We start from the raw sequence: 26,841 nt of genomic DNA, 5'->3' as shown, positions 1-26,841 counted from the left end.
CTCTGACACATTGGTACAGCTGCTTAAGCAAACGGGTGTTAAGAAGAGCGGTTTGGCGGGTAATGTATCGGAGGATGCATGGCTTGACCTTCACCTCTCCCAAGTCCGTTGGGGAGTTGCAGCGATGAGTCAAAATCGTAATCACAAAATTGGGGACAAAAAGTGGGGGTAAAAAAATGCCTATGGAATACCATCTCATACACCCTCAATTCAAGTCTTGGTTTTAACTTTACAGCCCTTCACTGACATGGAGGTAGGCTATTTAAAGAGTACATGGTGGGTGGAGGAAGCATTATTATTTTTTAAATCTTTATTTAACTAGGCAAGTCAGTTAAGAACAAATTCTTGTTTTCAATGACAGCCTAGGAACAGTGGGTTAACTGCCTTGTTCAGGGGCAGAACGACAGATTTTTACCTTGGGGATTTGATCTTGCAACCTTTCAATTACAAGCCCAACACTAGGCTACCTGCCACCCCATTGACCAACAAATCTATGGATATAGCAGTCCATAGCCTAATTTCGTCTGTCCAATAGGTAGGCTTACCTAATTTCTTAAATAGGAAGAAATAGGCTCCAACACAAAGACCTCTTGTTGTTAGTAAAGTGTAATTAAATGAGGATGGTTGAAATTAATTATGCATACTCAAATGTATCTACTTTCAGCACCGTGAGCTGTCCATTTCGGATTGATTGTGCCGAGGCTGCTGCTTCAAGTTTCAGCACAACAATGTAAGTTACTCGATTCTGGCTTATTGTGAGGTCAATAACTCGGATAAACACATCATGGGCAAGAAACATATTGTTTTTAATAAATTAAATTATAGTAGTAGCAAGCTATCAAAGTTGACCTCTGGTCCTCCTCACCTTTGCGTTCTCCACAAACTGAACAGAACATAGACTACAGGCTAGTCAGTGCAAAATATTTTTTGGACTAGGCCTAATCCAAAATGATTTTTCTCTAGTTAATAACCATTCTGTAAATTTTGATCGGTCTCTTAGCATCTTTTATACAACAACATACCACCCTGCGTCCCAATGCTGGCTTTCCTCCAAAGCTAAGCAGGGGTGGTAATGGTTGATCCCTGGATGGGAGACCAGATGCTGCTGGAAGTGGTGTTGGAGGGCCAGTAGGAGGCACTCTTTCTTCTGGTCTAAAAAAAATATCCCAAGGGCAGTGATTGGGGACACTGTTCTGTGTAGGGTGCTGTCTTTTGGATGGGATGTTAAACGGGTGTCCTGACTCTCTGTGGTCACTAAAGATCCCATGGCACTTATTGTAAGAGTAAGGGTGTTAACCCCGGTGTCCTGGCTAAATTCCCAATCCAGCCCTTATACCATCATGGACACCTAATCATCCCCAGTTTCCAATGGGTTCATTCATCCCCCTTCCTCTCCCCTGTAACTATTCCCCAGGTCGTTGCTGTAAATGAGAAACTGTTTTCAGTCCATCTTACCTCATTAAATAAATTGTCGTCATACATGTGTTAGAATTTCCTACTAATACTTTGAGACGACCTTCACAGAGATACACCTGATGTTTTTTCATTGGACATCTGCACTTTCTACATGCCACTCAAAATACCCCAAAAGCTATAAGAAGAGTCAGAGAATACCGAAGCTACTGCTTCTTTAAAAAATATAAAAAAGAGACGGGGATGTGTGCAGAGAAAGTGAGGCGGTAACATCATGAATATTAATCAGGTGATTTGTTCCTTAGAGACAGAGCGCAGCTGGATGTTGCTGATTTGATTGAACTAGAGGACACCTCGCATCATAACAACGCATATAAAATCAAAAATAGTATCTTAATAAGCACTACACGCTGTTGAGTCGCCGGATGCAAAACAACATTAGAGTTGTATAAGAGACAGCTCAGAACAGAGTAGCCTAAAAGAGCTGCTGTCATCGGTTTTTAACATTTGAAACTATTTACCTTTTATTGCTTTTTTGAAAATATATTTTTATCATAGAGTTTAAGTATAGCAATTGCACTTATGGACACCATTCTGGACAATTTCGCCCCGGATAAACTTTTCCCCACTGCCAACCTGTTGGACCTTGAGGATTTGAATGAAGGGGATTTTCTCAACAATGTGGTATGTGCAGATGTTAATTCTTCTATTCTACATATTATCAACACTTATCTTTACGAACACGGTGATTGACAAACTGTAATGCAGCATAAATCGTGTGTCGCTTTTATTCTCCAAATGTTTGATATATTATTCGGCTGTATGCCTATGGCCTATGCGATCAATGCTTCAACGTCTACAGTGTCAACTGTGTTCCTCTGTCTCGATTGTGATTTACGTGTTAATTACGCTGTAATAACCAGATTTATGGATGAATTAAGCTGTGAGTCTACACTGCAAATATCCAATGCACGTCAGAGAAAGGTGCTGGGTTCGTCACATGCGTGTCTGAAACGATTACGAAAGATAAACAGCCGGCATGTAAGCCACTGCTGTTTAATTTGCCCAGCTGTGCATTTCAGCAAATTCTCTTTTCGCAATCGTGCCGGATCTAAAGTGGGCGTGTTAGGTGGAGTTGATGCTGCTCACGCATCCGGCTTCAGTGCATTTGTAAAGACTGTTGTGACAGATGTGAAAACTATCACACTTTTATGATGGCCCTCGATAAATGACTCTGATCCAATTGAAGAGAATATTCCTCATGTGTTAGTTAAGTTAAATATTCAGCACATTACACACAGGGATCAAGAGTAAATGTCACTGGAAAATGACAAACTGTACCAAGACTTCACAACACCACCACAAAGAGATGCAGTACATAATTGTTACTAGGTGGTGGAAAATTGGACCGGCCAATGGGCTATTGGAGAAATGGTGAGCAATCTGGTAAGGATCCCATTAGGATTTGTATGTTCCATGATGACTCATTCTTCTGAGGAGAGAGTGGTGGTGATTCGTATCTTTAACTACTCCCTTGATTGGTCAATGTTTCATCTAATCCGAACACCCATAGGACATATAGAGGTTTAACTGGAGATGCTTCACACATATGAATGGGAAATGTGACATAATGTGACATAATGGCATTCACACTGAATCTGCACATCAGCTCAACTAGTCATGCACTTGGGACACTTGAGGATGATTGTGTTCTCAATGGGGATTTGATAGACTTATACTAGACTCAGATGTCCCTCCACATTCTCCCAGCTGTGAGGGTATCTATCAAGCCTGGCCCCTGGCCCTCAAAGGCTTGATTGGGGTTGGGAGCTTTCTAGGGGACAGAGACAGGGAGGAGAGGACCAGTCTGACTTTAGTGTGAATAAGTTCAGATTCTAGCAACTGACTGCCGTCTCAGTGCTGTGTGAGAGTGAATGAGAGCCCGTGTGTATGTGGAGGGTGCACCCCTCACCTGTCTGCCACTGCTTCCCCCTGCACAGCCCTCTGTTGAAGCCCCTCTGTAGGCAGAAGCGTTGAGGCTGGCCCTCTTCAGTGAAAGAACCCTTTTACGTCTTTAAAAATGACAACAAAATTACACACTGACAGCCTTGGGGGAAGGGTGGGGAGAGGCAGGTAATAGGCAGTATTTGTTTTACCAGCTATTATGGGGGTTTAAATATAGGTGGGTCATTTAAGGATTTCAACTGTTTAGGTTTCTGTGTGCTATTTTTTTTATTTATAGCTTGGAGTTAGAATTCCATGGCTGCCTTGGGGTTTTCCTATGCTGCCTTTGATGACCCTCTTGCCAAGCACTTAAACACCCTACATGTTAGGTAATTGCATGGGTGGGTAAATCAGATAAGCTGCAGGCTATTGTGTAGCCTTTTAAGATGAGAAAGTGTGGCCACATTACCTAGGATACCTATGGTGTAGAGATTTGCATACTGTTATGATACGACTTTCAGAAACGTGTCAGAGGATGTTCGTTCCTTTTGCATGGATTACAGACTGTAATGAGTTCGCAGGTTATCTTCATATTTGGCTGGTCTGATCAATCCCACTTTACTTGAATGATAAGAGCAATGCCTATCGGATAAAAGGTCAGGGGCATACTGTAGTTGACTACTGAAGTTAAATATTCACTTGAATGGATGCACAGAATAGAACTGCACCTGCAAGTGTCGCATTGCAAGTGTGTGTCTGTGTGGAAGAGGGGTGATCCCAGCCGGCAGGTGACTGGCCGACACACCTGCGTCCCACACAAGCCAGCAGCTAGTTCTGCTCACAGATGATGGAGCGTGACTGGGCATGCCAAAAAACTCCAGCAAGTCGGGGCCTTGCAGTCGAGACACACTAATGTAGAGTGGGGGTGGAAAGGAGTTTTTGGCAGGGGGTGGGGGTAAAGGGACCAGCTAGCTGCATTCCTTCCCACTAGGTTCCTACAGGGACTCATTGCCCTGAGCTTCCTACTGCTGTTTTTGGAGCCAGTCCAAAATGGATGGCTATGACAAAGTTATGTAATATTTTGAAAATTCATGCATGCATGCAAAAGAAGCCAGACAGAAACCAGTCTACCAAAATGGCATCCCATTGGCTCTTAGTTCTTCACAATCACTTCTACTTTCTGCTACATGTGTTCTCTGCTGAGGAGCATAAACCCCGGCTACAAACTTCCACTTTCAAGTGGTCAATAAAGTGATTCTACTCTATAGCTTGATTAGGTGTGAGGTGAGGTAGACTTGAAAATGGCTGTCTAGCACGGATCACAACCACCTTGACAGAGCTTGAACAAAATATAAAAGAATAACGGGCAAATATTGTACAATCCAGGTTTGCAAAGCTCATAGAGACTTACCCAGAAATACGGACAGTTGTAATCGCTGCCAAAGATGATATAACATGTATTGACTCAAGGGGTTGAATACTTATCTAATCAAAATATATTCATATTTTATTTTCCATAATTTTGGGGGGAATTTTTCTTCCACTTTGACATTGCAGTGACATTGCAGAGACATTGCAGAGACATTGCGTAGATCGTTGACAAAAAAATGACAATTAAATCCATTTAAATCCCACTTTGAAAAGGTCAAGGGGTGTGAATACTTTCTGAAGGCACTGTACTGTATATACTGATGTGTGTCTGTCATGGAAGGCTCAATAAAGAGAAACGTGACAAACTAAGATGCTAAGATGTCATGAGAAAGATTAAGCATTCGAGGTGCTATTATCAGTCCTTCAACTTTGTCTCTGAGGTGAATATCAAAGGTGTGGTGATACCTTTCAGTCAGGTGCAGAGCACACACCATAGAAATAAGCTCTAACCTGTGGTAGTTGCAGGCTATGATCAATTTAGAAAGCATACACTGTCAAACCAGTCAGTATTTTATCTTTGGTGATGGTGCGTGTCTCTTATATTGTCCTCACTGAATTGTTAAAAATGCAAGTCATACTTTTTTTTTTTTTTTAAAGAGATCCCCTTGTCTAAATTCTCTTAGAAGAAGAAAATGTGGATTTTAGAAGATCTTAGAACTAGAAATTATGTGTTTTCTATCAATATACTTTTGAAATATATTGCATGATGGAGCCATAATGGAGCCTCCAGCTATATTATGGGCCTTTCCGAAATAGTATATTGATTTAGAGATCTGGGTAATAGAGCTTCCACAAATTTGAACTGGACCAAGTTCTGGTGAGCCTATTGTCTATTTTCAGGGCAGTTCTCCTGTACTTTATTTTATTTTTACATGAGTATTTCCTTCACCCATTTCCTTTTCATTACATCCTTGAAGGTATCACTTTGTTTATCATCTTGTAATAAGAGGACAATGCCCATTGTAGTTGAAGTACCCACCCATCCTCCAAGCTTACAAAAAGTCTGTTGCAGGTTATTTTCACAGTGGTTGAAATTTTAGGTCACCTTATGAACGTTAGCCTTGTGGTTTCCGACTAGCCTATATGGTACTAAATGAAACTGTGAGTTTGAGTATCGGGTATCAAGAGACAAGTAGGAATGTCTATTTAATCTTATTTTATTTTGTATAAAAGGCTAGTGGGCAGTTTTCTCAGTCTGTAAATCAGTCCTCTGTTGTAGTCTCTGGCAACCAGCTCTGTAAATGAAACGGCAGAACAGAAGAAAGCAGACTTTAATCTGGAACACATTGTTAGGATGGAGCTCTCAGGGATAGATTTCAGGGAGAGGCTTGCAGGAGACATAGCAGGGACAGTTCTAGGCAAGTCTTTTTGTCATAATCATCTACACATCTCTATTGGAGCAGTAGGACTGCCTGAACATGTCAGACAAAACCTGTCTGAAAATCCACATTCCATATTAGTAACCAAATGAAGTCAATTAGCTATCTGGCTCATTATCTGTTTATGATTTATGATTGGAAGGATAAGACTAAACAGGGTTGTTATCACATTTGAATGACTGTCATACTGATATGAATTGGATTCAAATATAACAGTTGGATTCCTGTTCCCTGGCCCATTTCGACCGCAGTTCATTCATACCTCGCCTCGCTGGTTTTCTGAGACCGAGTCAACATTGTAGACTGGTGTTAACCTTTGCTGGAACAAGGCTGTAGATTCTTTCAAAGCGTCCAATGGTAATTTTGATTATTTAAGGAGATAGTACTTGAAGTTCACACTTTAGTCAATTAAATGCGCTAAGGTCATTTATTAGTCACAGGAAGTGCAACAGGCAGTGAGAAATTGTCATTGTATTGAGAAGTGATTAAAGTGACTTTAGTTTTGTAGTCCACTTGGTTGGCCACAGATGCCATAGCAAATTAGAACTCCAGACTCCCAGGACTCTGGAGCTTCAGACTCCCATCCCCCCCCCCAAACAATAATATTTTCTGGGCTTCCTCTAATCTAGCACAGACTCTAAATGGATCCAAACAGTCCCTTAAAGGTCAGGAAACCAGTCAGAGTGACACACAGAAGCCTGTCTCCAGTGGTTGTGGTTTTCAAACCCCTCTGCTTGCTAAAGAAAGCATCTGCACTGGAATTAAGAAACCAGGCCTTTCCACTCAGGAAAAGTGGGGGATGGGAGCTCATGGGTCTACTCTATACTTTAGGGTGCTCACCCGCTCCTCATGCAGAGGGAAATTCAGGCCATGGGACTGCTGACTGCTGCCTCAACCTCAACAGTAGATGAATAAATGAAATGTTGGACTCAGTGAGGAGCATCAGTCAGTGAGTGTCAAGTCTGGTTGATTTGAGAGCTTTGGAAATACCAGTGATTACATGCATAATACAGTATGTCAAGCAGTAGGTAAATTGTGTGGATTACGCATATGTCATTTTGTTGGACATCATTGTAATTCTGATGTAAACGGAAGCGCTACTTCCAAATGTCTTCCTCAAACAGCAGGTGGAAGATGAGAATCAGGGGATGTGGAGTGCCCACTTTAGCATTATGCATATCAATTGTAAATCGTAAAGCATCAGATGCATATCAGGCTCATCTTGTAGCATCTGGTCTAATTTGGGTGCCAGCGGCAATGTGACAAGAGAAGACATGTGACCTGGCCCTTAAAGTTGCAGATGTGAACATTTGGATGCAGTAGTCTCAAGTCCTAATGTTTGCACGCACTTAAGAGGTTTTCAATGGAGGTCAGATTAGGTCAAGCTGTCAAGACTTTATGGATCACAGCTGATTTGAATGCACATGCTTTTCGCTTGGAATTTCCTCCTCTCTTGTACTAATGTAGCGTGTCCTCTAGATAATATTCCTGTATGTCAAACTTAACATAGTCCAGATCGTAACAATCAAATTGTGCTCATCTTTTCTGCTGATTTTCAGTTTTGAACTTTTTTTTCCAAGTAATAATTGTTGTTAAAAGAACAAACTGTACTAACTGCTGCTTCTATTCTTTATCTTCTCACAGCAAGGGCAAATCTCCACAGAGCAGCCACATTTCAACTGCACAACAGTCATTCCTGCAGATCTGAGAGTCTAGCAGCTTTCTTGGCTTGGGTCCCAGGCCCAAACTTTTATTGGCTGATTTATTTTTCCTTTTACAAACACACATTTTCTCCTGCTGCTGAGCTGCTCCACGAGAACCTTGCACTCCAGTTTCCTTCTGCAAGTGCCTGGCTAATTTGCATGCTCCACTCTGATTGGTCACAGAGCTGACAGTTATTGTATCACCAGAAGGAATGCGAGAAGCACATTGGTATTACTATGAGCTGCTTGACTTCAGTGCAGCGTTTACTATGTCTACTGCTAAGACATTTATTTATGCTTTCTTTTCACCAAATGTGATACTGTGTGCCAGGGGAGAGTGCAGTACTTGATATGATTATGCCTCGCTAGAAATACTAGCACCACTTCAATGACAAGAGGGTAGGCTTATAAGGCTTATTTAGTGTGTGGTAGAATGTCTAGAATTTTGCAGATAGATATGGCAACATTCCACCCCTTCTGAACAAGCCAAACAAAACACTTTCCTTGTTTCCAATCACAGTTAGTACAATACTTCCAAGAATTCTGTACATTTATCCCTGTGCCTGTGGTTTCTAAAAATACACTATTTGGTTTCCAAATCCATAACTGCAGTGGGCGCTAACATATTTGGCATCTGTTATCATAGTTTGCTTTAAAGGGCAAAGCATTTAGACGGGCTGCTAGGTATCTGCACAGACAATGCTCCGGAGCCTAATTGCTCAAGCAGGGATGTAGAGTAGGGAGTCGAGTTGCTCTGGAGAATTTTAACCTCTTCGGTTCCCCATAGCGTAGTGGTCTATTTTTCTCTCTCTCAGCCGCAGAGAGTTTTAATGAGAGGGCTTCCAGAAAGAGTACCACCCAGCAGCCCTTCCCCCTCTATGGGGCTTCCTATCTGTCCAGACCTGTACCAGCTGCCCCAGCTGGAGAGATGGGCCGGCGAGGGCTGAGGGAACATCTGGGGCAGCAGAAAGGGTCTTTTCCACACCCCAGACAGGGAAGATGTGTTTCCCTCAAGGTGCCTAAGTGTGTTTCTCTTCCCATCCCATTCTGAGAGACCTCTGTAATTATTGTCTGCCATCATCACCACTAAAATGATAGACGAGCGTAGAACTTGAGTGCCAAAACTATAATGAATTCTCATTACCTGTTTGCTGTTCAAAAAGCAAGCTTTCTCTGTCTCATTCTAAGCTGAGAATCAAAAAATTCCCTCAATCATTTCGCTTGCAAGTACCGTCCTGGTATGGCTTGGTGCACTTCAAAGCCTGCTGGCTGGTGCTCTAGCCACAACATACTTAGCAATCTAGAGACATTTTCAGATGAGGGGCAACTCCCAAAGAAACTGTGATCTTTTAGGCTTTCCTGCTTACATTTCTAGTGGGTTCATATGCAAACAATCGTCATAGTTAAAACATTAAAACATTTACTCCATCCCAAATATGACCCAAATTCAGTAATTGGGTCTCTTTAAAAGACAATTTAAGTGCCGTGTGGGAGAAAAGACCCCTCTGTCTGCCTCTGAAATTCCACATCTTGGTCTATGGGGTGCAGAGGAGAAGGCCATATGTGAAACTTTTGAGAGCTTGCATCAGCAACGGTTGCATCATCACCACCATCACAGACTGAACCAGAGTACCCAGAACCTCTAGCACGGGGACATGTGATGAAGTTGTATTGTGTTGACTTTATTCAATAGTTTTCCATTTGTTTGTTTTTAAAACGGCCTGTTCGTTTTCAAAGGAGCTAACTACCCATGCCAAATTTCAAATTTGGTCAATTCTGGCAGTGTTCCAACCCGACTGAGGCTACAGCCTGCTGCCTTCAAAACCAACCATTTATCTGTGTAATATACACATTGTGACTGTGTTTGTCTTTTTCAACCCCCATAATGTCCACCTTATTCTTGGCTTGACAGTGAAACATAGAAACATAAAGGTCAGTCTGGATTATCTTGGGCACATCCGCCACACACGGTGCACAACAGGAACCTCCTGCTGTAGATGAAAGGGTCTGGGTGGGACTGTTTATCCTGTTGCGCACTCAGCCATAGTGGTTAGTGTGCCTGCTGACGCCAATGGTGCTGCATCAGTAAATAAGCCGGATCATCTAGTATTGCCAGTGTGCCTTTCTTTAAGCATACACTCCTCTCGAACTGACATCAGCTCTATTTAATGGTGTTTGATATCCGGTTAAGTTTTGTGTACATAGTTAATGTAGGAGCAAACTCAGGTTGTGAGTGAGTGAGCCTTTTATACACTCCCTTGCACTTTATCCAAATCCTTATCATGAGAACATGACAAGTAGAGTGAATGTGTAGTACTGATTGGAATTGATTCACCTCCACTAGCAAGATCATCTCATATGTTAGGCCTAAATACAATGAGCAAATGTAGATCATTTGTCTGTATGATGATACAGCCTTCCGTGGGAACACAGGGCTTGATCTATGTTGGTTTTCCTGCCACCGAATTCACAATGTTTAGGCGCGTGAGAGGCCCAGCACATGGTGAAACAGGGATGTCTTTGGTTCTGTGGGCAGCGTACATTGCGTTCTGTTTGACAGCTGTTCAGCTCTCATGCCTGGGTTACAGGTTCACACCTCAGACACTCCCCTCTACAGCAAACAAACTGCCCCACAGGTCGCTGTACTGTGAATAGTTGCACGTGTCTCATACAACTCACATACAACTTCCATCACCATGGTAAGGGATGGAGCGATGGTGCCTCTGGAATTCTATTCTCTGTGATTCATGTCAACCTACCTTCAAAGCCATACCCAGAAGCAAGCGATTATGTGCAATTGATGTCATTAAAGATGTAGATATGTTCAAATGAAACACAAAAATCTCCACAAGTGTTCTTATTTGCAGGGTGATTCAACATGTCTCAACATGTCTGTGATAATGATGTCCTTCATTGCAAATCACGAAGCCCTTCAGGCTCTGGATTGAATAATACAGTCGTTGTATTGACTCCACAGTGCTGCTACCATCTTCGTTTTTGAAAATTATTTCTGAGCTGTAAGTAATATATATATTTTTTTAAATCAGATAATGGGCCTGAAATAATCTACGTTCTTCACATCACGTTTACTTTTGTACAAGTTCATTTTATTACAGCTCTAGCTATTATAAACTCCGTTGATTGTATTTCCCCTCTGCATATCATCATGGGTGATATAAAGTCTTGAGAGCATAGCTGTTACACATCTGGGAAAACGAGTGGAGCATGTTGGCCTGTTTTTAATTATAGTTAGTCATGTTGGTCATTGTGAATGACATGCAATTAGTGGTATGTGTCGTTGGGATTCATTAGGCATAGCTGGTTTGAGAGGAGGTGGAGTGTAGAGAAAGTAAATGTGAACTGGTCTGTAATGTGGAATTCAGGGGTTATCCGGAACCCTACAGCCAGAGTACCAGACTGTGTCCCTAGGGATTTTAATAGAGCTGTTCTGATTCTGCACACCAGCAATGACTCACTGTCTGCTAGCTAAACTAAAGTAGTGGAAAAACTGAAGCCTGCACTGGTGCCCTAATGCATAGAACCCAAGGACTCCATGTGTGAAATGGTATGACTCATACTTCCAAGAGCAGGTCTACATTTGTATATTTTGCTATGGGATTCGATTACATGATTTTCTGATTAAAGTCGGTCTGATGTGAGGAATGTTTGTTGGTGATGTTGTTTTTGCAGCACTTCTCGGAGCAGATGGAGGACTTCTCCAACGAGCTGTTCAGCAGCTTCTTTGATGACCACCTCCTGGCCGACAGGGACCCACTGCTGGACATGGAGATGGACCCACCCAACCCTGACATCCAGCAAGAACACAGCTACTCCCTGAGCGGAGACTCGGCCCCCCAGAGCCCCTCCATGTCCATCAAAATAGATGAGGAAGCCGGTATGAAAGCGTTCTTTTTGGTTCTTCTTTGATCTTGTTCATCATAGGTTATCTTCTTCCCAGAACCCCCCCCCTCCCCCCACACACACACACACCTTATTATGCTGAAGCTAATTGGCAATTCATTGATGCTTTGACCAAAGTAAACAAGAAACGATACATCTACAGCACAATGCTTTGACTAAATATTACTTCAGGACAAAAACAAGAGCTCCACCAACAGGGCTGCTAGGGGTACAGGGTCTTTAGTTTGATAGTAGTGTAAGTCCTACGTCACTAGAATAGCTATATCAGATCTGTATCCGCGCTCTCCGCTCCTGCCCTATCTCCCGACGCTCCCGTGCCGCACAGAGAACCCATCCAAGGAGACGAGCTCGCATAGTACACTCCCAGCCAAGCCCTGCCCACCCTGGAGGAATCAAGGAAGCAAGTCAGGGGATTCCAGGCAGTCAGCCAATACACACACACACACACACACACACACACACACACACACACACACACACACACACACACACACACACACACAAACACACACACACCATGTGGCTTCTGCAGCCCTTGCAATGACTCCAAGCTGCAAATGTTTCTCCTTTATTTCCCTTTTGTGCTTGGGGCCAGGGAAAAAAAGAGCCATAAATAAAAAAGGGGATCTACTGGTGTGGGGGGGGGGGCAACTACCTCTCAGAAAGGGTTGCATCACGCAGAGTTTTACTTAGGGCTTAGGGTAGACTGAATGCATAACATTGGACTAAACAGTGTGTTAAAAGCCACAATCTCACACATGGAATGTTAAATCACTGGCCCCCCAAAAATTATACAGGAATCCCCAGTAAGATTTTACATTTTAGTCATTTAGCAGATGTTTTTATCCAGAGCGACTTATAGTAGTGAATACATTTCATACATTTATTTTTTTTCTTCCCCGTACTGGAACCCACAACCCTGGCGTTGCAAACACCATGCTCTACCAACTGAGCCACAGGGGACTACAGATTGATGGAACAATGGATGGAATCTAATGAAATGGATTCATATGGGACCATGGCCACACACATTTGTTCCACTGAATGTCAATATGAAAGTGTGCATGCAGATGCACAGCACTACCATAGCAGTCAAGTTCCCAAACTGTGGACAGAGTAGAGGCACCCACAGAGCACTGCTGCCAATGCAGATTTGATTCCCCCATCCCCTTTGCCTCAAACACTGTAAAAAGCCCATTGTTAAAGAGGTTGACTGTTAAAAGGGTGTGTCTAGATGCTTTACAGTTCCCCACCTAAGTGTAATGTGTGGAGATCAAACTGCCATCCCCTCTCATAGCCTGGCTAATGAGCTCCCAGGCCCTGCCCCAATCCACTCAGATGCTGAGTGAGGGGAGTCCGACTAACTGTACTGACCTGCCTGTAAACTTCAAAGGCAACCCTGAGGCTTCCTCGGGGCCACGACACATGGCCTCATGGGTATGGGCAGGCTGTAGCCATGACATCCCATGAGATGTGAGCTACTGAATGTAATGTCATGTCTAGATACTGTACATAAAATGACCTGGATGTTCTGTTGGTTTGCATTCATTATTAATGATGACATGCCAGTTACAGTTAGTGGTGTCCTTGGTCGCATTCATTTAGGGCATCCTGTTGCTTCACTGATGGAATCTTCCCATAGAAAAGGGAAGGCCTCGTCATAACAGTGCAAGCCATGACTTGTTAATGTAGAATCCCAGGGAAAGTTGTTACTACTGTAAAATAAGTATTTTTGTTGTTGTCATTTAATAAGAAATATTTCCCTCATCTTACAGTCCATTATTTCTTGTGTTTGGCGAAGTAAAAATGTAATCTATTCCTTGTGGATAATTTAGGATGTTGCCAAGGTTGCCAATACTGTAGACTTTGCTGAGTGGATTGAAGATTTTGACGCCACTTTGGGTTTCCCCCGTGGGGTAAAGTCTGTGGACATAAAACCTTAGTGGGGGAGGGATTTACACCCTCCCAGTAATCAGTCTCCCACTGCTCCCTTTCCCCTCCTCGCCATGGGATTCTCGCCCACACCACAACCTGTCTTCTGTTAAGGAGCACAACTTGAAAGCCTGCCTACTAACTTTTTTTATAAGCCTCTGTAATGTTTTATCGATCCAATCGGGGTGCCAGCAAACAAATGAGGGAAAAACCAGGCTGCTAACGAGGACCCCTGGTTGTGAGTGCTTTTACTCCTGACTTTGAAACTACAGGATGGCCCCTCTTCAGGAGAGGCTTTGTACTCGCTGGCCTCTCGCTGTTTACCATCTTCACAGAGGTTATTAACGGAGGAGGAAACTCATTTCGGAGGCAGAGAGTCCCCAAGTTGAAGCTATTGATGTTCACAATCAGCTGCTATGCGTTAGCCCTGGATCATGAAGAGGATCCATTTTGTCGATGTGCGTCACACCTGCTGCTTTAATGTACACTGATCTGTCACCCAATCTTGCTCACCTCTAGTAGTATCCCAAGATGTCCCTTTGAAATACACCGGGGGGCCTCTTGGTTTGCTTCTTGGCCCCTGATGGTCTTCATGTAGACTACTGTATGTTACAGAATGGCTAGTTATGTAATGATTTCCCTTGAGACATACAACAAATTAGTTTACCAAGTCTTCTTTTTCTTCTCCCCAGAGTTTGAAGGAATGTGGTCTTTCAGCCAGGACCTGACGGCCATCCTGGTAAAACAGGAGCCTGATCAACAGACAGAGCTTTCCTCTACAGTCCCCTCCATGGGGAACTCCTGCTTCCAGCCTCTCAACCTCGCCCCACCACCTCACAGGAGCTCATCGGGGGATATAGTAAGAAACCGCAGCCATAGAAACTATCACCTAGAACCTATACTAATCCATTACTAGGGAAAGAGTTTTTCCTGCTTGTCAAAAACTACGGAAGACTAAGCCTCTTTATAAGCCATAGGGATCTCTCCTGGCTTTCCCTTTCTCCTCTTCAACTAAAACTTGAGCTGTTTGAAAGACAGCTACAAATGTGGATTTTGGAGTCTAGTGTCTTGCAGGAACGGCAGCCTAAAATCTGATTTTTGACATAGAATGTAGTTCAAAATGTGATCGTTAAAAGGAAAAGAAAGTGATGTTGTAAGTGGAGGAAATAAACCATTCACACAGTGCACCCCTACAGGACCAGCACTGTGACTCATGCATCCTTGTCCATGGGAGTAATTCATGGCTTGTGGGGCTGAGGTGGGGCTTAGCAGTCAGATGTGAACCCCAGCACAGCTATTACCAGTTATCACTGGTTACCAGGCCTGTAGCCCTGCACACATTACTACAGTACCGTTTCTTTTCACAATGGTCATTTTAGTTTAAACGTCTTCAAATTCATAGGATATTTAAAGTTCTGTGAATATTTTTTAGGATTAGGGCACGGTAATCCGATTTGTTCCAGCTGTAAGAATGAACTATGAAAGTCTCACCCTTGTAGCCCAATGGCCTCCAAATGGTGAGGGTCCTGGCTACATGGTCCCTAGTTGGATCTCTTCCAAGAACCATTGGTGGAGATGGATTCCCTTTCTTCGGGTTACATAAATAGTTTGGAACCGTCTTCAGCTGTGTTTACTGTCACTTGGAATGTCTCTTGTCCTATACAAATACCAGGCTGTTAATAATACTATTGGTCTTATCCAAGGGCTCCAAAGAGTTGAACCTCAACCCCACACCTGCTATCAAAGATGAACCCAGAGAGGTCAACCAGTTCCTCAACATCCCTTCAGGTGAGAATAAATTACAATAAGCAAGATTATATTGACTTTCAAACATCCTTAAGGGCTGATGTATCCAGTTGTTCGAAGAAAGGTTCGATTTGAAGTGACCGCTCATAAAATGATTTAGATGCCTCAGTTTCTTTTGAGACCTTTACACGCTCAAAGACCCACCTCGCATCCTAAAGGTTATGCGCAGGTGTCACAGGTGTTTACCTCCAGTCGGTTCCACCATAGTGCCTTCTACGAGTGTGTTATTTATTTCGGGGGTGTAGAAAAACCTGCCATGAAGCGTGCGTCACGGTGACTCACTACAGTGTATTCCTGATGACACACCACCTGTGACCACTCTTCCAGACAGTGGTCTGCATGTTCTTTCTCCTGCATGTTCCCACTCTCTCTTGTTCATCTGAATTAGTCCAGCTTAGTTAAAGTGATTGTAAATGGCTAGGCTATAGTGGATAGGAATAACAACTACTGCAAGCAAGTGTGACACATAATGAAAACTGTTCCTTTTTGTGTATATTGTGTTCTTTTCCTAATAGGTATTTCACTATGAAACACTATTAGTGAGGCCTCATTTCAGATATGAAGTGTTTCCAATTATAGCCTGCTTGCTTTTCCTTTTCCAGTTTTCGCCTACACATACGAGACGACACTGCCTCTGTTCATTCATGTAGTATTTTTCGGATCTAATTGCTAATGAAGGTAGACAGAAAAAGCCCACTGAGACGCAAATCCGCAAGTATATTATTAGAACAGTGGTGCTGGTGATTAAGTGCACTTTGTTTTGGGCGTTGATCTAACCAGCTAAGTAAGATTCTGTTCCCAACTCCTTTTCTATCCCTTCCTTAAGAATGGCAATATTTTTTGTTCTCTACACCAATGCCTTTTTTTGATGTGCCCATATACTATCTGGCGTTCTCATTTTCAATATTTCTGTCTGGAGCACCAGATTGCCCAATCCTTTTAAAGAGTGTATCAGAGAGACAGGGAAGGACTGCCCTCAGCTACAGCGGGATTCAACTGGAGTCGAAACCAGAACTGACCAGATACACCTGTAGAGATGCAGCTGGACCTGTTCAGCCACCAGCCTGCAGATTAAAGTAGCCCGGTTAAAGAGACACTTTTACTAGTTCGGGGGTCGCAGAGACGGCCTTTATGGTGCAGAGGAATACCTCCATATAAGACTGAATCCCATCTGGTGGACCATAAATCTCATGTTCAATAACCACAAGCCAGCAGCAGCACATGTCCAGTCTAGCCCTGCCTCCCTCCGCGGAGCCCAGTCTGAACAATAACGTCTGCGTTGTGTCTGCGTTGTGTCTTGACAAAGCCCATTTTCTCCTATTCTTCACCTTCGTTTCCATTAACAACAGAATAAAACCTGGGTCCTGTGTACTCTGGACTCACACCAAACTAAACCCATGGGTCATACCAGAATGGGTCTGGCCTGGTGTTTGGGAACTATGTTGGGGTAAATTCTGCCTGGCACAGATATCTTAAGAAAGCACAGTCCTCACTCCATCCCTGTCTGAGCTCAGTTCAGATACTTACACAGAGGCTACTGCTGACAAGTGGGTGGGAGGATGGGATCAAGCAATACGAATAAGAGCAGCACTGGCTGCCTTACTTACTGGAATTAAGCTGTCTCTTTGTTTGAACTGGCTCTGTCCTGGAAGTCATTTGCCATTTTAATTATGGATCTCTTGGCAAAACTGACCGTTTTATGAGGTCTGGATTTGCACCGCTCCTTTCCACTGTTTAAGTTAAATGAACTGTTTTCAGCTCGATCCCACACGACAGATGAAGTCAGACTTTTGTCCCCTAATCATACAGTGACTGTATGTCATCATGAGGTGTTGATGGACAAAGGCTTTGAACATATGGGTCATACTTGAAGTGATGCATTTCATAACCATTGGTACCCTATTTTTTTCTGTCCCCCCCCCACAGATGATCAGCTGCAGCTCCCCCCCACCCCTCCCAGCAGCCATGGCAGTGACAGTGATGGATCCCAGAGCCCCCGCTCCATACCCCCTTCCAGCCCAGCCCGCCTACAGGCCCGCTCCTCCGCTGCCATATCCTCCTCACCCCTCCTTACCGCCCCACACGTAAGTACTGAGGCCGCCCCCCCCGACCCTCCAGCAGCGTACTGTTTGGCTTTTGGTAATGGTGCCAATCAGAGCGAAAGTGGAAGATAAATGTCCAATGTGCGTTTGTTTGTACATCAAGTTGTTTGTAAGTAACAAGAACTATGTTTAAGTTAATCCTGAGTCTGTGGGTGTGAGTGAGAGTGAGAGTGAATGTCAGTGAGTACATTTGAGTCAGTGTATGTGCGTGCATATGCAGTGTTACAGTATCTTAGCCCAAGGCTGATCTGTGGTATGCCTTTCCTGATGACTTTGGGCTGTGCTTTGGATGGTTCCCTATCAGTGAAGGTTCCCCAGCATAGCTCCAAGCCCTTCCTGTCAGTAGAGTCAGAGCCACCCACGATGAGCTGGGCTGCAGACAAACCCATCTGCTGGACATATTAGGAGTTCATATCCACATCCTCACACTGACCCTGACCAACCCTGACCACCACCCTAGTCTCTTCATTAGGAGCTGCTCTGGTGTACAGATATAATACACACAGTACCACAGATTCCCCAATTCATAACCAATTCATAAAATGTGTCCTTATTTCTCCACAGAAGCTACAGGGCACTTCAGGGCCCCTGATGCTGACAGAGGAGGAGAAACGCACCCTGATCGCTGAAGGTTACCCCGTACCCAACAAGCTGCCCCTCACCAAGACCGAGGAGAAGGCACTGAAGAGGGTGCGCAGGAAAATCAAAAATAAGGTACTCACCCTTACATCCTGGAAAGTGAAATGTTGATTCAGTCAAAATGATTCAGTATGATTTGCTTCCAGAAAATGTGTAAACTTATTTGTAACCGCAAAACTTATTTTTTTACCTGTAATCTCAAAGTAGTGTTTCCACAGGCAATGTTCATATTTTAATATCCTCCATTTTATCATATGAGCTGTTATTGATTTGGGGATCCCTCTCTCGCCCTTCTCTGTCTAGATATCTGCCCAGGAGAGTCGCAGGAAGAAGAAGGAGTACGTGGAGTGCCTGGAGAAAAAGTAAAAGCAGGACACTTTCCCCTTTCCTGTCTGCCAACTTTTTTTCCTCCTCTCTCATCGTCATTCCTGTTCTCCACTTCTTTCATTTCTCCACTCCTTCATTGTTTGATTGTTCCTTACCTAATGCCAATGGCGTTTGTCCATTAAAGCATGCGGTCACACAGGGCCATCTGAGTCACACAGAATCACTTAATCCACTCCAGCAAAGGCCTCTGTAGAGCACTGTTCCTTACCAGCAAAATCACTGACTTTCCATCCATGGTCATTGTTGTTTTTTTTTAGTTAATATGTAAGACCTAAGTACATAGGATTACCACTATACAGAGGTTACTATAGGATTACCACTATGCCTCCTAGGACTACAGACTGTGTTGTGTTAGCGTCCAATATTCAAGCTCTCTATTCCAATAGCCCATGTTGTCTGTGATCATCAAGAATGTGTATTTCAAATAGTCAGACAGCCGGTCAAACAGCCTAATTTTCCAGCACAGCAAGCATTTGTCTCACTCTTCTATTTTGTTCTATGTGCAGATCGAATGTATGGATGTGACTTTTCTGTCTCACAGGGTGGAGAACTACACGTCTGAGAACAGTGACCTGTGGAAGAAGGTGGAGACACTGGAGAGTGCTAACAGGTGAGCCATGACTTTGAGTGACAGTCTTTATGTGTGTGAGTATGTGCATGTGTGAGCACGCTCTGAGTGATGCTAGACACATCCCTGAACCAGCAGTTTCAATCAAGACTTGAATAACCTTTTCTTTCATGATACCTGCGTGTGATTTGACTGCTACTCAGCAGTGACTATGACAGCCTTCATTAGGTCGGGGGACACTTTCACAGCGTTGACCATTGTGCAAATGCAAGTTATTGGGCTCAATAAAATACATCACAGACTGCACAGACTCTAAAGGGATCACAGACTGTGCCAGCCTCTAATTTACAATAGGCATTTAAAGTTGCTTGGATCAAAGTAACAGCGTGACAATATACCTCTCCCTAATTACAGCACAGAGGGAAACATCTCAAAAAGTGCACACTCGAATCTGCCTCATAATAATTTGAGGCCCGAGAAGGAAACCACAGGCCTCCTACAAAGACAGATTCCTCTGACTCAGCTCCTAACAGGCAGTCGAAATGGAACACACAGGAGCCAGCTAGCAACAACGTGTGGGGCGCATGACCCAACAGCATATGCCTTGCCCTTGTCTGGTAAAGAGGGGACAAAATGGGCTAATCTGTCAATGCGAGATGGTAGACCAACAAGCAATCTTTTGTCCTGTTGTACTCAAGTTCATTTTTTTGTTGTTGTCTCGCATCTCGCACACAGTTAGCTGGATACTAAGTGCTTGCTGTACTTTAAATTATAACACCTGGAAAGGTTTGGTTCATGAGGAGGGTCCAAGGTAGCTCTTGAGAAGTTGAAGGAGTCACAGAGTCACTCATGCAGATGTTTCCCAGTCAAGGTCTACTAGAGTTTAAAAAAAAAAATATATTTACACAGTCTATTTTAGTCCCTTGGGAGCAATAAGGTTTATAGATAACAACTGTACAAGCACTGACCAACCATGATTCAATTCAAACGTGATGACGCAATGGACATTCCTCATATGGGACGTTAATGTTCCGTTTCCAGAGTTTCCATGAGAATTATCCTGTTAGGATTTGACCATTTAAAAAAATAAAAAATCACCTTCATATCCAAACGGACCATTGCATGAAGCTCTTCTTTTATCAGAATATACTGTATTTTCAATCTCTAGTATTAGCAGCATGCTATTTGGGATACCCCAGATACACAATTGTTATTGTGTATCTGGGGTATCCCAAAGGACCAATATCAAGTTAGTATAGCTGTTTGCATGTGTTTAAACTTTATTCCAGTGTTATAGTCACATATTGTGGTTATGGCAAATAGTTTCATGGTGTTTGGTTTATGTGAAAGCTAACACTGGAAATGTCTTTTCTACCATTAGTGGAAAACATGCTCCCTCTCGTGGTGAAAATAGGAAAGCTCAACAGTTATGCCTGTCTACAATGCAGTAATTCATGTCTAAAGAGGGATAGAGAAGAGAGAGAGAGAGAGAGAGAGAGAGAGAGAGAGAGAGAGAGAGAGAGAGAGAACGAACTGTATGAATGAGGTAGAGTCCAAGTGGGCGTTGGTTGTGGTTTTCAATAGCTTTCTATTTGGGCAAAGCTTGTATTTTGTGGGGAGAGGGAGGGACTGTGGGAGCATGGTTCACACACTAGAATTACAGACGTCTTATATAATTTCCAGCTCTGTTTCCTCAATGTGTTATCCTCACATGATCTTTTTTCCCTCAGAGGTGAACTTCAGTGTCTTGGATGCTCAGAAGAGCCAGACAATTGTGATTCAATGTTAGTTGACTGCGTTCTCGCTCTATAGTCACAAATATAGCCAGATGGAGAGGGATTATTTTTGGGGACTTAACAATACATTTCTGGGAAATGTCACTGTCAGTCATCTGTGCGTGTTTGCGTGTGTACTATATGCGAGGCTTGCCTTGTGTTATCTAACTGCTGGAGCTCAACTGGATGATTGTAATGACTGACAGTCATTAATGAGTCTGCTCTTCTGGAGAACGTTTTAAGTTCACATGAGGATCAGTATTGTAGATTCCGTAAGTGAATACAGCTGTATTATTAGTCAATCTGAAACATGCATTCTCTTCCTCCTTTCTCCAGAACTCTACTCCAGCAGCTCCAGAAAATCCAGGCCCTGGTCACAGGAAAAGTGCCCCAATCCTGCAAGATGGCCTCCACGCAAACAGGAACATGCCTTATGGTACTTTGCATACTATTTATTCTCATACACACATGCACCACCATTATCACTCTCTTAAACAATGCAAAATCCCATACACATTTTCTGTGCTCTTCACTGACCTAAGATACTGTGCGTTTAATGTTCCGTGGACCTGATAGTCATGCCTGTCAAAAATGTAAAATGACTGCTTTGTTTGTGAAAAGACTCACTGCAATGGACAGGGACACTGGCTTATGGCCTGCCCTACCCTTCTATAACACACTGAGGCGACCCCATGAACTCAAACTGGCAAAAGCCTTCTCAGCTGGAGATCAGAACCTCACTAGCACACTGTGCTCATGTCGCTCATGTTGACCGTGTGCTTTTGTTGACGGTTTCTGGTTCCCTCCCGCCAGGTGGTGGCGCTGTGCTTTTTCCTGGTGCTGGGCTCCATTGTGCCTTGTCTGCCTGAGCTCTCCTCCCTGTCCCATACTGTGAAGTCATCCTCGCCCCTCCCCTCAGCTGACGTCTACACAGCCAGCCAGGGTATGTCCCCTACCCCTCACCTGTCACCTAGAACAAGGTTTCAGGACGCTCCGTCCTGGGGCCACCCGTGGGTCCATGTTTAGTTTTTTGCCCTAGCACTACACAGCTGATTATAATCATCAAAGCTTGATGATTAGTTGGTTATTTGAAACAGCTGTGTAGTGCTAGGGGGAAGAAAAACAAACCCTCTCCCATGGGGTGCCCCAGGACCAAACCCTGACCTAGATTTGTCTACCATCTACAGCATGAGAAACACAAAGTCTTTAGTTGGTTGTCCCATACATATCCCATATTTTCAGGGCATATGTTGCTTGCCCACCAGCATTTCCGGACATAATGTTAAAAGGAACATTGTGTAGTCGAATAACACATCAATGTGGCATTACATCTTATCTTGTAGTATTTCAAAAGCAACAGACTCAGGCGAGTATGTTAGCTGAAATCACAATATCCTTCTGTTATGATATTCAGCTTGATGACCACAAAATGGAAATCCTACATGGACCTACTGGCTACTCAGAATTGGTTGGTGAGGGCTGGGTTGCCTTAGAAACCTGAAGTCAGCATGGCACAGGAAGCTGTTATGAGTTGTTCTCCCTGGAGAACTCACATGACCGTCACACACCTGCTGAATAAAGATGGTCGCCCTGCTCACACCATTCCATTCTTCAAAAGAAACCTACTTTTTTTACTGTTAGTTTACATTTTCTTACAGTAAAGGAATGGTTCTACGTTCCTTTGTAGTGTTTGGAGGATTCAAGGCAGTGTTTAACATCCTCTATTTGTCTCTGTTTGTGTCTGTTTAGTCCGCTCCCGCAGCCTACTCTTCTACGACGAGAGCTCCTCGTTGGAGGATGGTCACGGGGGCCTCCTGAAGATGGAGGGGGACGGCTCGGAGGGGGCGCCCCTCGACTACAACGAGGACCGGTCGGCACGTGACAGCCACGGAGGCGAACACGAGAACACCAAGTACCTCAGCAAGGCTCGCTCCGACCCGGTGGACTACAACAGGACCGGCGCCCAGTTCCTCCAAGAAGAGCCGCAGTACCACAAAATGTAAGCTGAGGCCAGACAAGTAGGGCTGTAGACTCTGTCTCCATCTGTGTTAACGAGAGGATTCAGAACCAGGGACTATTTTATCAGTGGTCCTTGTAATTACTTAAACATCAACAAGAACAATTTATTTGAATGAGATAGTTAGGTTACCAGAGTTTGCTCAGTGGTGTATGTTGTGATACTGACGGACTCTTTCTCCCCTCCACAGAGAGCCAAACCCCGAAGGAGGAGCGGAGTACTTTTAACCTTTAGGGGCGGAGCTGCCAAAAACACACAGCTCTCCAGACTCCTTACCCATGTGGATGTGTAGTGACACTACGGCGCCCCCTAGTGTGCCATCCCCAACCCACCTCTCCCTGCACTCCCTGACCTCCTGCAGTAGCGCCCTGGCCTTCCTGTTCAATCTCATTCCCTGAAGTCCCAACCGATAGAGAGGACGAAGAGGGTATGTGAAGAAGATAGAAATGATGGGCATCTCCAATCAAAGCTCCACGGCAACTTTTCATCTTTGACTGCTGTGCTTGACTGGAGGCAGAAGCAGGGAGTGAGAGGGGCTTTTTTGAAACCTCTGTGTGTAATGTGTGTCTGCCTGCACTTTCAAGTGGGTGAGTGTGGTTGCAGTGCTTCTGTGCAGATGAAGTGCTCCTCAGATTCCACCACACTGTTGCTTTTTCAAGGACTGCTAAAAATATTTAGAACACAGGAGGTACTTCAGGTGAAGGGTGTATCGGATCTATAGCAAATTGGATGGGAGGGTGAGGGGGATTTGGATGGGGGGGGGGGCTGTATTTTTAATTCCAGTTGTCCTGTTATAGAAATTCCCTCTCCTAATTCACAATTGGTAATGCAATTATTTTAATACATACATTTCAAAGATTGTCCTCCATTACCTTTCGCTTAAAATGCGCTCTAGTGCCTAGAATTATACGTCTTTCAATGGCATTTATTTGACATTTGACCACATTTTGTCCCGTAACGTTTAAGCTTGTATATGCATTGCACTTTTTTGTCTTCAGGTCGACCTTGCAAGCAAATGGGCATAAGTGCCTTCAAACTCTTTCAGTGTTTGTATTCTCACACCATCCACATGGGGTTGTTCATTTTATTATTTTACTCTTTATGCAATCTAAATCATATGTAATATATACGTATTATTGGCATCAAAAAAAGAGCATATTTATTTTATGCAAAAAAATATTGTGAACTTTTCTTTTTATGAATATCAATAATGATGTCATGTTTACATGATCTTGTTGTCTTAACTGTTACACAGTTTGTCTGTTTTTGTATTTATTTCTGTATCAAGAAAGTTTTGTATATATTGAAAAAACGTGAACAGGGACAATCAGTGTAAATACATACCAAGGGTGTACAATACTCCCTCACTGGAGCAAAGCCTTCTCTAGTCCAAGAGACTCTGAAAAACTGCTCATCTTTACAAAAATCTTAGTCAAGGGAATACATTTCCTCCACATTTAAAAAAAAATCATATCATAATTATGCTAAAAGTATATTCAGGCCTAATGTCATTGTGAATGTGAAAACATAGTATATTTGAAATTAAATATCAAACTTCAGAATCCTCTTGGGGGGGGAAGAAATCGCATCACAATTTACAGTAGTGCCCAAAAGACAGTTCACTCTAAAGAACACTATTCTGTTGATAATGCTTCTAAAAGACATTAGTCACTCCAACAGCAAAATAATACAAAAAGCTTTTCATGCAGAGCTATTGTTGTGAAAAACCTTGTTACATTGAATAGAAGATATGCTGGTGTTCCCTCCTCTTCCCGCTGTGTTGTTTGAGGGCGAGAAAGGGAGGGAGAGATTGTGTAAGGAGTGCGTGGGGCGCCCCGCTGACGCTCAGTGAGATTGCGTAATGCTAGGTAGGAGGGTTTGAGTAGACAGCCCAGGCTCTGTGGAGGAGGCATGGAGGATCTGGGTCAGCCAGTGGCCTTGGAGTCTTAGCTTAAAGTCCAGTCTGTTGTTTTTCATAGATTCCATTGCTTATCCACAACTGTGGCTTGTCTGTGAATAATCAGGGGAGGACTGATGAGTAATATGTATTTTACTCTAACATGTCATTAGATTTGCATTATTCATTTTCTGTCAAATGGTTTGTAAAATCACTACCTACCCTGTTAATCAGGTTCAGATTCATACAATTTCAAAATTGGTTTCGATTCCCAGCTGTCACCTGTCACATATCTTAGTGCACATTACCTGACCAATGTAGCGTTGGTTAACTGAGTACACTGATAATGTGTGTATATTGGAAATGTAGATTGCTTCCTGTCAAGATACTGTTTGTCTATGTTTGTCTTATCGTTTTATTAATAGATGTCTAACTAAGGTTCAACCAGATGCTCCGGAAGCTGACCAGCCCTCACCCACTTGCCTTCTATTAAACACACCTTTTACTGATCAAATGGTTGCTTAGTTGTCCCAACCCACCCCAGCCCCCTCTACCCTACCTGCCCCGCCATCTTTAGGTTGTCTTAAAGCTGTACCTGGTATAAATGACTGCTACTCTATATTCTATAATCTGTCCGATGTGCTGATCTTGAACAGGCTCTCTGATGACTGTGTCAACACTAAACCCCTTGTGATCATGCATAACACAGTACATCAAGTCAGACTGAGTTATCTGGTTGAACCAGGGTCAATCTTTTGTAATTCGTCCCCCAAATGTGTGGTAGAAACCTGCTTCAAAACCTGTGTGAGGGATTTTACAAGGCTGTTATAATTCAAAGTGAAATGATGCAAATCTTACCAAACATTCCATGTGTTTGTTGGCGTTCATAATGTGTGCCCTTTTGTACATAAGACAAAGTGAATACTTTTGCTGTAAATAGGGGGTGTATTTTTGTATTTGAAATGTATTTTGGTATTCACCTGGCGCCTTTGGGAAGGAACTGGCCAGTTGCTGACCTTTCACACTGTGGCTGTACAAGTAAAATGCATGTATTTCTGGGCAAGCCACAGGAGCCTCTCTGTATTGCCTTTCTGTATCAGTCTCTTTAAAAGTAGAGTTAGTAAGTAGAGTTAGTATCAAGCAAAATATAAAAAATTGCATCAGCATAACACCGTCTCCTTTGTCTCTGTGCCCTGATATTCTTGAGAAATGCATTCGGTGCAATCATTTGCATTCATTGCAATCTCGTTTTTGTGCCTAGTGGTTGTTAAATCATTGGAAAGTGCAGGCAAGCTTGATTCTCAGTATCACCACAAGAGGTCGTACTTTGTTAGTCCATCCATTTTGGCTAACCTGATTCTAACCCCATCATCCCTCAAAAAATAGACAGACCACTGTGAGCCTTCCTAACTGAATCATAAAACACTAACACACAAGTGGCTGGCTCCACTGTATTATATCAGAACCAGTTGTTCATAGCCTGCCCGGACATGACCCAGATTTTTATTGAATTTCTGTCTTGTCCATCTACTCCAGGGGGGCCAAAGGGGGTCAAATCCAGTCCAATACAGGGTGGTTTGAGTTTACAAAAATATATACAGTGTATTGGATTTTTTTTGGGGGGTGACTAACTCAATATACTTTAAAATGACTAAAACCAAATTGAAACTGTGTACAAATGATAATGTACCTATATCAATTGGATAGAAGACTAAATATGTCAATCCCTGAACCCTCCCACCAAAACATACTGAACAATGCATTGAATAGCATAAGTATTTGTTAGGTATCAATATAGACTCCCTGGAAACATAATCCCAGCTCTAAAACCTATGAGAGCTTGGAACAAGCCACTAAATCTAGAGGTGGTGAGCCAGTTCAATCACAAGGATTCACTGCCAATCCAGTGGCAGAATATCCCGTAAAT

At 43.2% G+C, this 26,841-nt stretch overlaps 1 protein-coding gene across 1 annotated transcript; it reads left to right on the top strand.

Moving 5' to 3' along the window:
• Positions 1-1,716: 1,716 nt before the first annotated feature.
• Positions 1,717-26,083, top strand: creb3l1 (cAMP responsive element binding protein 3-like 1). The gene is made up of 12 exons (XM_014126428.2): positions 1,717-2,097; positions 11,561-11,765; positions 14,416-14,582; positions 15,427-15,511; positions 17,456-17,613; positions 18,196-18,345; positions 18,574-18,632; positions 19,199-19,267; positions 21,337-21,436; positions 21,814-21,943; positions 22,750-22,999; positions 23,208-26,083. The coding sequence occupies exons 1-12, from the start codon at positions 1,996-1,998 to the stop codon at positions 23,242-23,244; spliced, it is 1,512 nt and encodes a 503-aa protein (XP_013981903.1). The 5' UTR covers positions 1,717-1,995; the 3' UTR covers positions 23,245-26,083.
• Positions 26,084-26,841: the final 758 nt, after the last annotated feature.

The sequence above is a fragment of the Salmo salar genome, chromosome ssa11, assembly GCF_905237065.1.
Source record: "Salmo salar chromosome ssa11, Ssal_v3.1, whole genome shotgun sequence".
NCBI classification, from domain to species: domain Eukaryota; kingdom Metazoa; phylum Chordata; class Actinopteri; order Salmoniformes; family Salmonidae; genus Salmo; species Salmo salar.
Note: the sequence above shows the minus strand (reverse complement) of the source record. Positions and strands in the feature narration are given on the sequence as shown.